This window comes from Schistocerca gregaria, chromosome 4 (genome assembly GCF_023897955.1).
Source record: "Schistocerca gregaria isolate iqSchGreg1 chromosome 4, iqSchGreg1.2, whole genome shotgun sequence".
Classification (NCBI taxonomy): Eukaryota; Metazoa; Arthropoda; class Insecta; order Orthoptera; family Acrididae; genus Schistocerca; species Schistocerca gregaria.
This window is the reverse complement of record NC_064923.1, coordinates 768,701,166-768,718,875: the sequence shown is the minus strand read 5'-3', so window position 1 is coordinate 768,718,875 and position 17,710 is coordinate 768,701,166. Positions and strand designations below refer to the sequence as shown.

The following is a 17,710-nucleotide window of genomic DNA, read 5'->3' as shown; positions in this document are numbered from 1 at the left end:
TTAATGTTAATCAATAATTAATTCACAGTGACATGATCATGATCTAAGGGAAATAAGGCTGACGCGGTAGCTACTTCACTCACACACTTTAGAAAAAGATTGTTGCATACAAAGAGAGAGATAGCTGTAATTTGCTTTGCTGATGACTAGCATGGAATATTTCATTCCGCGATGTCCTCTATGCTGCCCCAGCCTTCCTGGTGTACTTTTTTGTGTCGCATTTCACGAACTGCTTCAGGAGTTACTAAATCTGGTGCAGAGTATAACAGATGTTACTTCAGAAGATGTGCCACGGAAAATATTAATTAAATCGTTAATATAACGTTTAAATAATTTGTTTCACACAATTTAAAGCAACTGCAAATAAGAGAAGATGGACAGTGCGCAGTAGATTGTGCGCATAAATAACAGTGTTATGTTTTTGACGAGAAATTTCACTAAATATTTCAATCCTATTATTACCTGATATCACGATTGGTAGTGATGATGTATGAAATGATTGCTGGAATTTCAAATTTCGACGTGAATTTGTACTGTCACAGTTACAGAGTTCCCGACCACTACAGGTCTGCTAAGTGTATTTTATTTGTTAAAGTGCTATAGAATTCGTAATTTGACTGGTTCTCTCTGCTACACGAGGACGAAGAAAGAGGGAGGAAAGGTGTAACACGTGAGGGGATAGTAGCAACAAACAACAACAACAAATATCTAAGCAAGATGCGAAATGACTGTTACCCTGCTTCCCAGTGCTTCCATGTCAACGTTTTCTCGTATTCCTCTTGCTGTCGCACATTTGTCCACACGTACAAGAATTGTCCTGCACCAAGCAGAAGACATGTGAGTACTTCCTCAATACTCCCGCTATTCGGTGAATTTTCCCTCACTTTATAAGTGTTGTCCGTCATTTTATCGATTTTATGTCACTGCTACCTATGCATTCATGACATCACTTCTCGATCCATTTTCTAAAGTAGGTTGTAAATGTAGTACAGTTGCCTACACATAGCGCAAATGCACTATTTTTTCTGGTCAGACGGCACAGTATAGTTCCGTACTCGAATTCATACAGTCACCTCCAACTACATGTTCCACAGTTGCAATGCATTTGCTCTATTTTCTGTATGACTGTGTCTGTGCGAGTGTCGCAGACGGCTTCCATGGTGGATCCAACTTCGAACACAGAACACATCGCTGGATGTAACGTGTGGTTGGCCCATCTTCGAGCCCTATCACAGATGTGACGCACTGCGCATCCGCCTCCAAACATTTCTCTGGATACAATGTGCGGCAGATCCACCTTCAAAGACTATACCAGGTGTCGTATATTGTGGATCCGCATCCCAACATCGCTCCAGGTATAAGGCGTGGCGTGTCCACAGTCGAACACTAACTCGTGTCTACTCTGTCATGGGAGCCTTCTGCAACACATACACAGACACAAACATTCAGAAAACAGAGCAAACACGCTGCAACTGTAGAATATGTGGCTGGAGGTGACTGTATGCATTCCAGTACGGTGCTATACCATGCCGCCTGACTAGCAAAGTAGTGCATTTGCGCAAGGTGTAGGCAACTGTACTATATGTACAAGCAATTTTAGATTGTTGTTGTTGTTGTTGTTGTGGTCTTCAGTCCAGAGACTGGTTTGATGCAGAATTTTAGAATACGGAACCAGAAGTGATGTCATGATCACATCGGTAGAAGTGACATAAAAGTCATCAAATTACTTGACAGAAATATGAATAAATTGAGAGAAAATACGCCGAAATGCGGGGAAATTGAGGGCTTACTTGCATGTCTTTTGCTTCGTGCAGGACAATTCTGGCACGGGTATGCAACAATAAGAGGAATATGACAAAGTCGACACGGAAGCACTGGTAACCAGGGAAACAGTCATTTTTCGTCGACAATGATAAGACGTTTGGAATAGAATGTTTACCGTGGATTACCACCAAATGTAGAGCAATAAATTTATATATGTCGGATCACTAGGCAGGTGTGATCCCAAAGATATCGGCAATTGCCTTATAAATTTTAATAAAATGTCCTTAGCAAAAGAGCGTTGTATTACCAGCTGGGGTGATTGCAGTATACAACTAAAGACTGGATCGCGTGTTTGAGCCTGTGCAGGACTGTTTAGGTGTTTTAAGCCCCAACAAACAGTATTTACAATGTGCTTCTCTGTTCTCTCCGACAATCACAACCTTGCGGTTTCAGCTAACAAACAGTCGCTGTATGTTTTTTTTTTTAACAACATTCTACACTATGTCTATTGAGGTAATAGTGATACATGCAAGATGACTGCTGCCTTTGATCTTTTCCCAGAAAGGAGACCGGTCTGCCTCTAACCTTACGTGGATTTGCGTTAAAGGACGATAGGCAGTGGATGGAGTGGTCAGTTGAGAGGGAGAGACGGGGTGTTGCTGCGGGTCATTCGTAACGCCTTTAACCATTTTTTCCCTTTTTCTCTTGCGGTGCATCAGTTGTGTGGTATAACCCGCGATTGACTCGTATACAATTTCGTCTTCTGTATGTGTAAATTTTGTAAGTTTGTGGTAAGATCTAATGGGACCAAACCGCTGAGGTCATCGGTCCCTAAGCTTACAAATTACTTAATTAAACTTAAACTAACTTACGCTAAGAACAACAACACACAGCCATGCCCGAGGGAGGACTCGAACCTCCTACGGAGGGAGCCGGGCGGTCCGTGACAAGGCGCCTCAGACCGCGGGGCTACCCCGCGCGGCATTCTGCGTGTGACTTAGAGCACTATCTACATGTGATCGTTAACAGCAAACCTCTCCAAACCGCAGTCATCAGAGGACCTGCAACTCAGGTCTGATGAAACGTGTTCATCGATGGGAAACCTTTTTCAGTACCCTCCTCTAGAAGAACGAAGATGTATGCTAAGTAGGCAATTTCTCTGCCACGTCTTGGCCATAAATCAGGTCTTCAGTTTTATATAGGTACGAAACGACTGTTACTAGTCTTCTCATATTCTGTGTCATTGGGGAGAGGGCAAGTCTTAGGATTTTTTAGTAGGTTGGTGTACAAGAAGCAAAGACATTCTTGTAGAAAATCAAACAGCCACATGGTTATGTCAACTACATAACCATACACACATGAAAAAACTGTCGAAAAAATATATAGAAGATGACAAAAAATCGGTAAAATTCGATGAAAAACCTGGAATAGTAACAAAAATTGATGTGAGATGCATAAAAATTGAGGGAAATGCCATGAAATGTGTATAAATCGCGAAAACGTAGTAAAATTAAGAATACTGACAAAAAAATAAAATTAGAGACAAATACCAGGAAAAGAGTACTGAGCAAAATCTATAAAACTGCGTGTTCTGGAGGAGGAGAGTGGACTGATGCTGTATATACACACATTAATAGAGGAGTGGGGAGGTGTTCTAGAGACATGACGTCAATGCTAAACGGCAATATTATCCTGCACATGAGTAATACAGCCTAACATCGGACTATGACTTCTGCGTGCAGGAGGGAGGTTACCAGTGGTGGTGGTAAACTGCGGTAAGACTGTTACATCTCCTCTGGCAGCTGACCGTAGTGTTTATTTCCTCCTCAGATGTCACTGTTTCTTCGTATGCATTTTTAGACCCTCGAAGATCATTTTATGGGGCTGTTGTGCTCATAATTTCAGAAGCGTAACTGGGCATGAGCTTCGTAAAGAGCAGGTGTCATACACCTCTGGAAACCTGTGTAGTGTTTCTGATACAAAGAATCGATGTTTTCTTTGGTGTGTAAGGTAGCAGTTTTATCACTTTAAAGTTTATCACCATAGCTTACTTTAGAGAAACTTGCGTGGAGTATGTATGTCATGCGCTGGGGGTATATTTCCTACATTGGAACAGTAACAGCGTTGCAGTCCGCATCACTAATAGGTCGGAAGCCGTTCCACTCTAGCGTTATATCGTGTTTTAAGCGCAGAACCTTGTCGCCTTAGGAATGCATGTGTTTGCCCTCTCTTACCAGTACCTTCTTGGTACTGACCATAGACACTAGGATAATGCTTTAGAATTGACAAAGCACTTGATTTGCGTAAAATGCTTCAAACTCCGTCTGTCTCGCGTTCCATCATGCGTAAAAACCACACGATTCTTCTTCAACTCAACCGTCTCTTCTATAATCACAACACTTTCATATCTACTATACACCGATAATGGGTGCTAACCTCCTCAACACTCGCGAATCGGGGGAAACCTTGTGTACGTGAATGGTTGTAATGAGTAAGATTAGTACGGAAGAGCAGTTACGGACTCAGCTCGCTCTGCTCCTTCACGAGATTTGCAGTGTACTGGTCTACTTCTGGTCAGCTGCAAATTTAATCGGTGAGTGTGTTTCAGGGAGGGTTGGTCAAAGACAATGCGAGGAGGTCTTTCGATCTCTAGCTTTATGCTAAGAATGCAAGAATGCTCTGTGACTACTACTCACACAGGGAGAGATCCTAAATTACGAGCCACGACCGAAGTGCTGGAAATGTGTAGAACGCTGTCTGGTATACTTTAGTGTATATGTTCGGGAATTAACAATAAATGGATGTACTACACGGTCATCTATCTACGTTCGCACTCTAGTATATGGTACTCACAAAGTAATGGAGGGGCGGTTTAGCGATGATACAGAAATTGGGAAGCATGCTGCCGCGTCATTGGTTGGCATTGAAATTACACTGAAACTGCTAAAATGGATCGCACTATCAACTTTGACGATTGTTACAGTACACCGACAGTGTCTTCTCCAACACATCTGTCCACTGGTACGCTGTTGATTACCACATAATGATTGACTGACATCACTTGTTTGAGATGGGGAGAGTGTTGATGGAGGGGCAGCACCTTACGGGCATGGGAAGCACCGAAATAGTGATCGCATACATGATCGCAATATGAGGAATCAGTCGAAATGAAACACTGAGCCATCTGCTAAGCAGTCACCATGAAAGATGAGTTTAAATGTAGAGGTCATCTACTTTCGAGCAGCTGTTTGGAAACGCTCCACAATGCCTCCAAATTCTTCTAGTTTCCTTATGTTGTGACTGTCTTTTATTTCAATCATCCAGTATATGTGTTGTAGAAGCAGCAGCAACATGATTTGTAAATCATTTGTGCGATATCCAGTTTTCTGTGAGAATCAATGGATCGAAACATGTTAATGTCAGTTTAGAATCTGACACAGACTTTAAAGTCACGGTGGAAAAAACAAAATGTGTGGTGGTGTACAAAGCTGTGGTACTATGCTACTTGGACATCTTACAGCAGCAAAACAATGTATCAGGCAGCAGAACGGGGACCCTGTGTTGTGGCTGATAGTCTGTGGGATATGGGCCTCCTACAGTATAGGCGGTGAAACTTTACACTCGTTTGTGCAAGCGACTTCGATCACTGAGAACCTGCTCCAATCGATCAATACCTGTATATTTAACAGGATCGCCTCATGTGCTCGATGCCAGCACAAGAATCGTATTTGTTTTCGATATATGTACCGAGTTCTCTGTTGGATAAAGTTAGTAGTTTGTAGTTGTTTTCTTTGTTGGATGGCACAAAATAATAACATGTTCCTCGTTTCCACTCAGAAGTCAAAACATGGTCCTGCAGCATTAACTCTTCTCACCCTGTCTTCACAGGTCGCAGAAGGTGGCGGTATATACGGTAAATATAGCGCTCTCCATCTTCTGCTGAGTTCTAACTGCAACTGGGACGGCCACGTGGACAAAGCTGCAGGGAGGGAGGGGGAGAGACTGAGGAACAGTTACAAGATGCAGCGGGACTGTCTATAATAACGTTGGAGTTTTGCTGTAGCAGATACTTTCCATGAACGTGACTCGTTTCGAGATAAGAGAGTGGAATGGGTATTATTCACTAATGGCTGCAGTCATTAAAAGACATCTCCATAGGATCCAACACAAGTATGTAGTTGGCTCTACGGACTTGACTCCAAACTGCAGACAGCATCTCTACCAAGGAGTGTAATGCTATCTGCGACTCTTGTGTGTGCCTGCAGAACCAAGACAGCCTTTTATGCAGGTAGCATAGTCGTTGTGCTCGTGCAGTTCTTGTGCAAAATGTGCGTCGCCGGTGGTAGAGTCCTTCTGCGGGCACCTTCAAATGTCAGTTTCCAATAGTGTTCCCTGAATAGAACATCGTCTTCCTTTTGCATGGATCCTATTCGAACTCCCTGGTGAGTGTAATTCGACTACTGAAAAAGAAAAACTACTCGCCTTGCAAAGTGACTCTCACAAACAATTTAATTAATTTGTCTATCAATTTGAGATTAGTGACATGCCGCCAGGTGCGTGGAAGCGATGGCTAGGGCGCCACGTTATGATTCTTGACTGGGCGCTTTTTTGTTGCGGTGATATCTTTTAACGATATTTGAATCTCTCACCTAAACAGGGATAAACAACCATCGTAATAAAATCAGATGTATTATCGAAATTATAAAATGATATGTAATATAAACTTTACAACTTCTCTGCGCTGTTACCTTAACATGAAGTCCGAAAGTGAGGAGGCGCCAAAAATGAGTTTAATATTCTAGTCCTGTGATGCATAACATGGCAGATAAGAAAATATCCGTTTTTTCATGATGTGGAAACGGTCTTGCCGCAGTGGCTACCCCGGCGTTAAGCGCTGTCGAGCGTGGTCGGCACTTGGATGGGTGACTATCCAGGCCGCCATGCGCTGTTGCCGTTTTTCGGGGTGCACTCAGTCTCGTGATGCCAATTGAGAAGCTACTCGACCTAATAGTAGCGGCTTCGGGAGACCGGTGTGCTGATCCGACGCCCCTCCTATCCGCATCCTCCACTGAGGATGACACGGCGGTCGAATGGTCCCGGTAGGCCACTCGTGGCCTGAAGACGGAGTGCTTTTTTTTTACGTGATGTACGAATACTTAGAGGGAATACAGCCTATGCCATAGTCCTATACAGAATTATCACAACAAGTAACGATACTTAAGCTATGTGAAAACGGCTGTATTCTCCAATTTCTTCTGTGTTCGAAAATAGTTCGTATAAACGGGAGGAATTTACATTTTGCCCGAGAAATTTGAGGTGTATTGTCAACAACATCGCTGCTTTAGATTGGGAAAAGTAGGTTTCTTAAACTAGTTGGTCTACGATGTCAAGGTGGGATTGTTTAGAACTACTGTACAAGTCCAAGCTCCAGCTGATTGTTCCGTAATGCACCGCAGCAGCTGACTGCAGTGGAGTTCACGAGGAGTCGGCAACCGGAAGTAATGGATTATCTCAACCTGCGACAGGTACAAAGAAAGCGCCGACGTGTCTGATTTCGCCCGCGGCAGCGAGGACTCGTAAAGTGACCGGTGTGCTGTGTGAGCGCGACAGAACGGACGTGTGTGTGTTGGATGGGACGTACTGGTAACATCCGAATTCCTACCACTCCAGTCATCCCCGGGCGGGGGCTGGTGAACTCTGCGCGTCCACGACTGCGGTGGCGGCTGGCGGAAGTTTTCACAGCCGTCTGAACGTCAGCACTGGCGGTGTACGAGGAGACGGGCGCCCCGCGTGTGGGCGTCTGGGACATGATTGCATGGGGTGTGCGAGTGTTTCAGTGATGTCCGACGTCCACCCACGGCAACTACTGCTGCCGACTGAGCTGCGGTTTAAGTGAGTCGTGCTTAGTGCTTCTCAATGCATCGCACTGGACACTGTCTTTGCTGTGATATTTGCTTTTGTCTCTATTCTGTCACGCAGTAGGCCTTCCTGCTTCGGAATGTAGCGCAAAAACCAATTTAGGAATTCTATAGTGCTTTAACCCCCCCACATGAGCCATGGACCTTGCCGTTGGTGGGGAGGCTTGCGTGCCTCAGCGATACAGATGGCCGTACCGTAGGTGCAACCACAACGGAGGGGTATCTGTTGAGAGGCCAGACAAACGTGTGGTTCCTGAAGAGGGGCAGCAGCCTTTTCAGTAGTTGCAGGGGCAACAGTCTGGATGATTGACTGATCTGGCCTTGTAACAATAACCAAAACGGCCTTGCTGTGCTGGTACTGCGAACGGCTGAAAGCAAGGGGAAACTACAGCCGTAATTTTTCCCAAGGACATGCAGCTTTACTGTATGATTAAATGATGATGGCATCCTCTTGGGTAAAATATTCCGGAGGTAAAATAGTCCCCCATTCGGATCTCCGGGCGGGGACTACTCAGGAGGATGTCGTTATCAGGAGGAAGAAAACTGGCGTTCTACGGATCGGAGCGTGGAATGTCAGATCCCTTAATCGGGCAGGTAGGTTAGAAAATTTAAAAAGGGAAATGGATAGGTTAAAGTTAGATATAGTGGGAATTAGTGAAGTTCGGTGGCAGGAGGAACAAGACTTCTGGTCAGGTGACTACAGGATTATATACACAAAATCAAATAGGGTAATGCAGGAGTACGTTTAATAATGAATAGGAAAATAGGAATGCGGGTAAGCTACTACAAACAGCATAGTGAACGCATTATTGTGGCCAAGATAGATACGAAGCCCACACCTACTACAGTAGTACAAGTTTATATGCCAACTAGCTCTGCAGATGATGAAGAAATTGAAGAAATGTACGATGAAATAAAAGAAATTATTCAGATAGTGAAGGGACACGATAATTTAATAGTAATGGGTGACTGGAATTCGAGGGTAGGAAAGGGGAGAGAAGGAAACATAGTAGGTGAATATGGATTGGGGCTAAGAAATGAAAGAGGAAGCCGCCTAGCAGAATTTTGCACAGAGCATAACTTAAATCATAGCTAACACTTGGTTTAAGAATCATGAAAGAAGGTTGTATACGTGGAAGAACCCTGGAGATACTAAAAGGTATCAAATAGATTATATAATGGTAAGACAGAGATTTAGGAACCAGGTTTTAAGTTGTAAGACATTTCCAGGGGCAGATGTGGACTCGGACCACAATCTATTGGTTATGACCTGTAGATTAAAACTGAAGAAACTGCAAAAATGTGGGAAATTAAGGAGATGGGACCTGGATAAACTGAAAGAACCAGAGGTTGTACAGAGTTTCAGGGAGAGCATAAGGGAACAATTGACAGGAATAGGGGAAAGAAATACAGTAGAAGAAGAATGGGTAACTCTGAGGGATGAAGTAGTGAAGGCAGCAGAGGATAAAGTAGGTAAAAAGACGAGGGCTGCTAGAAATCCTTGGGTAACAGAAGAAATATTGAATTTAATTGATGAAAGGAGAAAATATAAAACTGCAGTAAATGAAGCAGGCAAAAAGGAATACAAACGTCTCAAAAATGAGATCGAGAGGAAGTGCAAAATGGCTAAACAGGGATGGCTAGAGGATAAATGTAAGGATGTAGAGGCTTATCTCACTAGGGGTAAGATAAATACTGCCTACAGGAAAATTAAAGAGACCTTTGGAGAGAAGAGAACCACGTGTATGAATATCAAGAGCTCAGATGGCAACCCAGTTCTAAGCAAAGAAGGGAAGGCAGAAAGGTGGAAGGAGTATATAGAGGGTTTATACAAGGGTGATGTACTTGAGGACAATATTATGGAAATGGAAGAGGATGTAGATGAAGACGAAATGGGAGATACGATACTGCGTGAAGAGTTTGACAGAGCACTGAAAGACCTGAGTCGAAACAAGGCCCCCGGAGTAGACGACATTCCATTAGAACTACTGACGGCCTTGGGAGAGCCAGTCATGACAAAACTCTACCAGCTGGTGAGCAAGATGTATGAGACAGGCGAAATACCCTCAGACTTCAAGAAGAATATAATAATTCCAATCCCAAAGAAGGCAGGTGCTGACAGATGTGAAAATTACCGAACTATCAGTTTAATAAGTCACAGCTGCAAAATACTAACGCGAATTCTTTACAGACGAATGGAAAAACTGGTAGATGCGGACCTCGGGGAGGATCAGTTTGGATTCCGTCGAAATGTTGGAACACGTGAGGCAATACTGACCTTACGACTTATCTTAGAAGAAAGATTAAGAAAAGGCAAACCTACGTTTCTAGCATTTGTAGACTTAGAGAAAGCTTTTGACAATGTTGACTGGAATACTCTTTTTCAAATTCTAAAGGTGGCAGGGGTAAAATACAGGGAGCGAAAGGCTATTTACAATTTGTCCAGAAACCAGATGGCAGTCATAAGAGTCGAGGGGCATGAAAGGGTAGCAGTGGTTGGGAAAGGAGTGAGACAGGGTTGTAGCCTCTCCCCGATGTTATTCAATATGTATATTGAGCAAGCAGTAAAGGAAACAAAAGGAAAATTTGGAGTAGGTATTAAAATTCATGGAGACGAAGTAAAAACTTTGAGGTTCGCCGATGACATTGTAATTCTGTCAGAGACGGCAAAGGACTTGGAAGAGCAGTTGAACGGAATGGACAGTGTCTTGAAAGGAGGATATAAGATGAACATCAACAAAAGCAAAACGAGGATAATGGAATGTAGTCAAATTAAATCGGGTGATGCTGAGGGAATTAGATTACGAAATGAGACACTTAAAGTAGTAAAGGAGTTTTGCTATTTAGGAAGTAAAATAACTGATGACGGTCGAAGTAGAGAGGATATAAAATGTAGACTGGCAATGGGAAGGAAAGCGTTTCTGAAGAAGAGAAATTTGTTAACATCGAATATAGATTTATGTATCAGGAAGTCATTTCTGAAAGTATTTGTTTGGAGTGTAGCCATGTATGGAAGTGAAACATGGACGATAACTAGTTTGGACAAGAAGAGAATAGAAGCTTTCGAAATGTGGTGCTACAGAAGAATGCTGAAGATTAGATGGGTAGATCACGTAACTAATGAGGAGGTATTGTATAGGATTGGGGAGAAGAGAAGTTTGTGGCACAACTTGAGTAGAAGAAGGGATCGGTTGGTAGGACATGTTTTGAGGCATCAAGGGATCACAAATTTAGCATTGGAGGGCAGCGTGGAGGGTAAAAATCGTAGAGGGAGACCGATAGATGAGTACACTAAGCAGATTCAGAAGGATGTAGGTTGCGGTAGGTACTGGGAGATGTAGCAGCTTGCACAGGGTAGAGTAGCATGGAGAGCTGCATCAAACCAGTCTCAGGACTGAAGACAACAACAACAACATAGTGCTTTAAAACCCCAACTACGATGTCAGATTCCTGACTCATAACGATCTCCTACATCTAACCATGGCAACTTATTGCTACAGATTGAATTGCGGTTTAAGTGTATGTCGTGTTCAGTGCTTCTCAGTACATCACAGTGGACTGTCTTGTGTAGGTTGGTTGGTTGTTTTGGGGAAGGAGACCAGACAGAGAGATCATCGGTCTCATCGGATTAGGGAAGGACGGGGAAGGAAGTCGGCCGTGCCCTTTGAAAGAAACCATCCCGGCATTTGCCTGGAGTGATTTAGGGAAATCACGGAAAACCTAAATCTGGATGGCCGGACGCGGGATGGAAGCGTCGTCCTCCCGAATGCGAGTCCAGTGTCTAACCACTGCGCCACCTCGCTCGGTGTCTTGTGTAGGTATTCGTTGTTTCTGTTGCTACTATCTCCTCATGTGGTAGACCCTTTTCTCCATTCTTCTTCGTCTTGGTGTAGTGCAGAAAACCAGGCAACTTAGGAATTATAAAGCCCTTTAAAAAAGAAAATACACTTAGCAGACCTATAGTAGTCGGGAACTCTGTAACTGTGACAGCATAAATTCACGTCGAAATTTGAAATTACGAATTCAAATAATAATAGGTTTGAATTATTTTATGAAATTTCTCGTCAAAAACATAACACTGTTGTATATGCACGCAAACTACTCTGCACCGTCAATCTTTTTTTATTTCGAGCGGTTTTAAACTGCGTGAAGCAAATTGTTTAACCCTATCTTAACGATATTATTAACATTTCCCGCGACATGCCTTCTCAAGCAACAGTTGTGACATCTTCAAGATGTGATACTCCGCTTTAGATTTAATAACTCCTGAAGCATTTCGTGAGATGCAGCGCAAGAAAGTGCATCAGGTAGACTGGGAGAGCTTAGAGCCCATGGAGGAATGAAATATCCCATGCTAGTTCCTATGTATCTACAAAGCATATACAGCTCTCTCTCTCTCTCTGTAGGCAACAATCTTTTTTTAAAAAGTGTATTTTGAGTCAGCCTGGTACTATCTTTGTGACATCGTCAATTTGTGTGTGTGTGAAATAGCTACCGTGTCCCCTACATCACGATCATGTGACTGGGAATTAATTAACACCAGCAGTATTTCTGGATCTGCCGGCCGGAGTGACCATGCGGTTCTAGGCGCTACAGTCTGGAGCCGACCGATCGCTACGGTCGCAGGTTCGAATCTTGCCTCGGGCATGGTTGTGTGTGATGTCCTTAGGTTAGTTAGGTTTAATTAATTCTAAGTTCTAGGCGACTGATGACCTCAGAAGTTAAGTCGCATAGCACTCAGAGCCATTTGAACCATTTCTGGATCTATTCCCAGACAGACATTACTTTGGAAGGAAGGTGTCTCTCACATGTGCCGGTATCCAACAGTTTGTTTCATGCATACAAACTACCTGAGATGGTAGTGGACTCTGACAGGAGTTTTTTTTGTTTGGGGACGGTTGTGTGGTACTAGCAAGTTTTTCATATATGTTTAAGCAATCTGTGATGTTGTAATAACATGTTTCCTTATGTGATTGAAATAAAAGTGCCGCATTTGATTAAATATTCCATACACCGCAATAGAATTTTCACCAAATTCTTTATATATATATATATATACATAAAATATATTTTCTAAATTGTTTAAACAATATTCCATACACTGCAATCAATTCTCTCCAAATGTCTGATCAAATGGGCCTTTTTCCCGCCAATTTTCATGTCAGGCAGGGGAGGGGGATGGTTGGGAGTTTCCAGAGGGGGGGATTTAATTAATTGATCGATTTAATTAATTAGTCAATCAAACTGATATTAAAAGTGTACTTGTGTCAGCGAGGGTAGTTCCCAAAAAGAATGGAGGAGGGGGAGGTAGATGGGTGGGGGAACAATAGGTTAAGGATGTGTCAGTAAAAAGTATGGATTGTCCCCAGAGGGTTATAACCCTCTTAGCAGGAGAGTTGTTTAAGGACCTATCAATCAAAAGAGAATGACACACTACTGGCCATTGAAATTGGCACACCAAGAAGAAATGCAGATGATAAACGGGTATTCATTGGACAAATATATTTTCGCAAAAATTACAGTCATTTAACTTTAGTAAGATGGCTGAACGAGTTTTAGATGGAAAAGATGACTTAAGTATTGTTGATACCACATCTGCAAGCATTGAAACAGGTTTAATTTGTAGGTGACAATCTTCTTTATATTAAAAGTAATATAAATTAAAACATTGCCTGACGCCAGGAACCTCATTGCTTCTATGAAGTGCAGCGTCTTCGTGACATCATATCCGGTAATCTGGTGGGGAGACGCATGTCTGTATATACGTACTGCATGTATTGACGTACAGTATAGAAGTTATCGGACCACATCTCACCTTGAAGAACCTAACGACAGTAGAAAGATTAAAGACGACCTATATAAAAGAAGCAAGTGGAGTCTCCAAAACAACACAATCCAGACATGTATACCTCCTGGCGTGGGAACTCTTTCTCACTGAAGATCTACGGACAAACCTGATGCTGCCCAACACCAGCTCCTGGGAAAGTCTACTGAAAGCATTGAAGGAAAGGAGGGAAGACGTACCTCCAGAATTATTTTAGCATAGGGGCTATGATTGATCGAACATCGATGAAGGAAAACTTCGAAATGAGACATGTGATCAACATCATGGCTGTCCACGGTTTCCACCACCTTATTTGCAACAAAAGTCATATCACGAACCAAACACAATGCATGAGTGTAAGCTGTGTCATCAAATATGCACAAGTTACCATACAGAACTCTGTACCAAAAGGCCATGGTCTGTAAGTGACTGTGCAAGTCAAAAAATGTAAAATTTCTTTTATTGTCATTGTACTTTGATCTTGTATAACTACACTACTGGCCATTAAAATTGCTACACCAACAAGAAATGCAGATGAGAAACGGGTAGTCATTGGACAAATACAGGGTGTTACAAAAAGGTACGGCCAAACTTTGAGGAAAGATTCCTCACACACAAATAAAGAAAATATGTTATGTGGAGAAGTGTCCGGAAACGCTTAATTTCCATGTTAGAGCTCATTTTAGTTTCGTCCACCTATGCTCAATGGAGTACATTATCATGATTTCATACGGGGCACTCTACCTGTGCTGCTAGAACATGTGCCTTTACAAGTACTACACAACATGTGGTTCATGCGCGATGGAGCTCCTGCACATTTCAGTCGAAGTGTTTGTATGCTTCTGAACAACAGATTCGGTGACCGATGGATTGGTAGAGGCGTACCAATTCCATGGCCTCCACGCGCTCCTGACCTCAACCCTCTTGACTTTCATTTATGGGGGCATTTGAAAGCAATTGTCTACGCAACCCCGGTACCAAATGTAGAGACTATTCGTGCTCGTATTGTGGACGGCTGTGATACAATACGCCATTCTCCAGGGCTGCATCAACGCATCAGGGATTCCATGCGACGGACGGTGGAAGCATGTATCCTCGCTAACGGAGGACATTTTGAACATTTTCTGTAACAAAGTGTTTGAAGTCACGCTGGTACGTTCTGTTGCTGTGTGTTTCCATTCCATGATTAATGTTATTTGAAGAGAAGTAATAAAATGAGCACTAACATGGAAAGTAAGCGTTTCCAGACACATGTCCACATAACATATTTTCTTTCTTTCTTTGTGAGGAATGTTTCCCGAAAGTTTGGCCGTACCTTTTTGTAACACCCTGTATATTATACTAGAACTGACATGTGATTACATTTTAAGGCAATTTGGGTGCATAGATACTGAGAAATCAGTACCCAGAACAACCACCTCTGGCCTTGATGCGCCTGGGCATCAAACAGACCTTGGATGGCGTGTGCAGGCGCAGCTTGAACACTATACCACAGGTCATCGAGAGCAGTAACTGGCGTATTGTGGCGAGCCAGTTGCTCGGCTAATTTTGACCAGACGTTTTCAATTGGTGAGAGATCTGGAGAATGTGCGGGCCAGGGCAGCAGTCAAACATTTTCTGTACGCAGAAAGGCCCGTACAGGACCTGCAACATGCGGTCATGCTTTATCCTGATGAAATGTAGGTTTCGCAGGGATCGAATGAAGGGTAGAACCATGGGTCATAACACATCTGCAATGTAACGTCTATTGTTCAGAGTGTCGTCAATGAGAACAAGAGGTGACCGAGACGTGTAACCAATTGCAGCCCATACCATCACGCTGGGTAACACGTCAGTATGACGAATACACGCTTCCAATGTTTGTTCACCGCAATGTCGCCGAACATGGATGCGACCATCATGATGCAGTAAACAGAACCTGTATTCGTCTGAGAATGACATTTTCTATTCGTGCACCCAGCTTCGTCGTTGAGTACACCATCACAGGCGCTCCTGTCTGTGATGCAGCGTCAAGGGTAACCACAACCATGGTCTTGCAGCTGATAGTCCATGCTGCTGCAAACATCGTCGAACTGTTCGTGCAGGTGGTTGTTGTCTTGCAAACGTCCCCATCTGTCGACTCAGGGATTGAGACGTGGCTGCACGATCCGTTACAGCCATGCGGATAAGATGCCTGTCATCTCAACTGCTAGTGATACGAGGCTGTCGGGATTCAGCACGGCGTTCCGTATTACCCTCCTGAACCCACCGATTCCATATTCTGCTAACACTCATTGGATCTCGACTAAGGCGAGCAGCAATGTCGCGATATGATAAACCGCAATAGCGACAGGCTACCATCTGACATTTATCAAAGTCGGAATTGTGATGCTACTGATTTTTCCTCCTTACACGAGGCATCACAACAATGTTTCACCAGGCAACGACAGTCAACTGCTGTTTGTGTAAGAGAAATCGGGTGGAAACTTCCCCCATATCAGCACTTTGTAGATGTCGCCACTAGCATCAACCTTGTGTGAATTCTCTGAAAAGCTAATCATTTGCATGTCACAGCATCTTCTTCCTGTGGGTTAAATTTCGCATCTGTAGCACGTCATCTTCGTGGTGCAGCAATTTTAATGGTCAGTAGTGTAGGTTTGCCCCTGAATCTATACTTGGCCCTGAAAATAGGCAACCTGTAACGTGGGTCGATGTCCTTGTTGCGCCACTACTCTGGTACTCTCAGACTGGACTGTGGGTGTCTTCCAGAAGTCAGTGACCCCGTTCAGTCTTGATTTACGTGCGCACCCAGCTCATATACAATTTTTAGTGTGACAGACATCGTTCTCGTGAGTCATGTGTGCTCGTCGTACAGGCTGAAAGTGGTGATGTGGTTGTTGGTTTCCGCAGTGACGCCGTCGTGGAAGGAGCCGGTGCCGGGCTGGGTGGACAGCCTGAACGGGCCGGTGGGGCTGCTGGCGGCGGCGGGGAAGGGCGTGCTGCGCAGCATGTACTGCCGCGGAGAGCTGCACGCCGAGGTGATGAGCGTCGACTTCGCCATCAACGGGCTCATCACGCTGGCGGCGCGCGAGGCCGCGCGGAGGGCCAAAGAGGGCAGGTGAGCCGAGCCGAGCCGAGCCGAGCCGAGCCGAGCCGAGCCGAGCCGAGCCGAGCCGAGCGAGCCAGCGGCGGCGCGGGGACACCCGCCACTAGGGGCTCACGCCTTGCCGGGACTGTAGTGAAGCGATGCGGTGCTCCTCCCAAAACCTAGAGGGTGTATCTAGAGGTGACAAAGAAGCCCGCGCCGAGATGGATATACATGGGCGCAACTGCGAGTATCCGCCTGGTGGCTTAGGGAGTTTGTCGGTATCACCACTGGATTACTCGGAAGATAGACCATAATCATTATTATCGTTTTAAGTCACCATTATTGTCCATTCGCGACAGAGGGCCACTATATTGGCTGAAAGGCTCAGTGCCCTGGAGATCATATAAACTGAGGTGGGGACCTCCTTTTGCCCAGCATAGTGCAGAGACTCGATGTGGCACGGGCACAAGAAGTTGTCGGAAGTCCCTTGCATAAACGTTGAGCCATGCTGCCTCTGTAGCGGCCCATAATTACGAAAGTATTGGCAGTGCAGGATTTTGTGCACGAGCTGACCTCTCGACCAAGTCCCACAAATTTTATTTGTTTATTTATTTACTCGTCAAGTTCTGTAGGACCAAACTGAAGAGCAAATCTCCAAGGTCATCGAACGTTTCAGTACATGAAATTACAACAAAAACGTAACAACAGATAAAAATAAATGTTCATGAACCTTAAAAAATCAGTCCATAGGTTTAAGTAAACGCTATCAGCAATACAATAAAAGCCAGCTTAATTTTTCAAGGAACTCCTCAACAGAATAGAAGGAGTGACTCATGAGGAAACTCTTCAGTTTCGATTTGAAAGCGCGTGGATTACTGCTAAGATTTTTGAATTCGAGTGGCAGCTTATTGAAAATGGATGCAGCACTATCCATCTCACCCATACGACTATGAAACGCGCTCCCCTGTGATCTGCGTCTTATCCAGAACCACTCAACATTCAAGAGGGAACTCAAAACGTACATATTAGGGACGGTATAGCCACCATTGTTGTGCCCCTCTCATCTCTTTCTTTCTCCTCTCCATCACAGCTTCGAATTTTACCATTCTATTTCTCTTCCTCTAACCTTTCTACCTC

The 17,710-nt window shown here is 44.0% G+C and overlaps 1 protein-coding gene across 3 annotated transcripts in view; it reads left to right on the top strand.

Moving 5' to 3' along the window:
* The window catches only part of LOC126266652 (putative fatty acyl-CoA reductase CG5065), a 394,269-nt gene that overhangs the window by 263,097 nt on the left and 113,462 nt on the right, over positions 1 to 17,710 (top strand). For all 3 annotated transcript variants that reach the window (XM_049971045.1, XM_049971048.1, XM_049971046.1), the window contains exon 6: positions 16,396 to 16,603. In XM_049971045.1, coding sequence (XP_049827002.1) covers positions 16,396 to 16,603 — 208 coding nt within the window. The remainder of the gene's footprint in view (positions 1 to 16,395; positions 16,604 to 17,710) is intronic.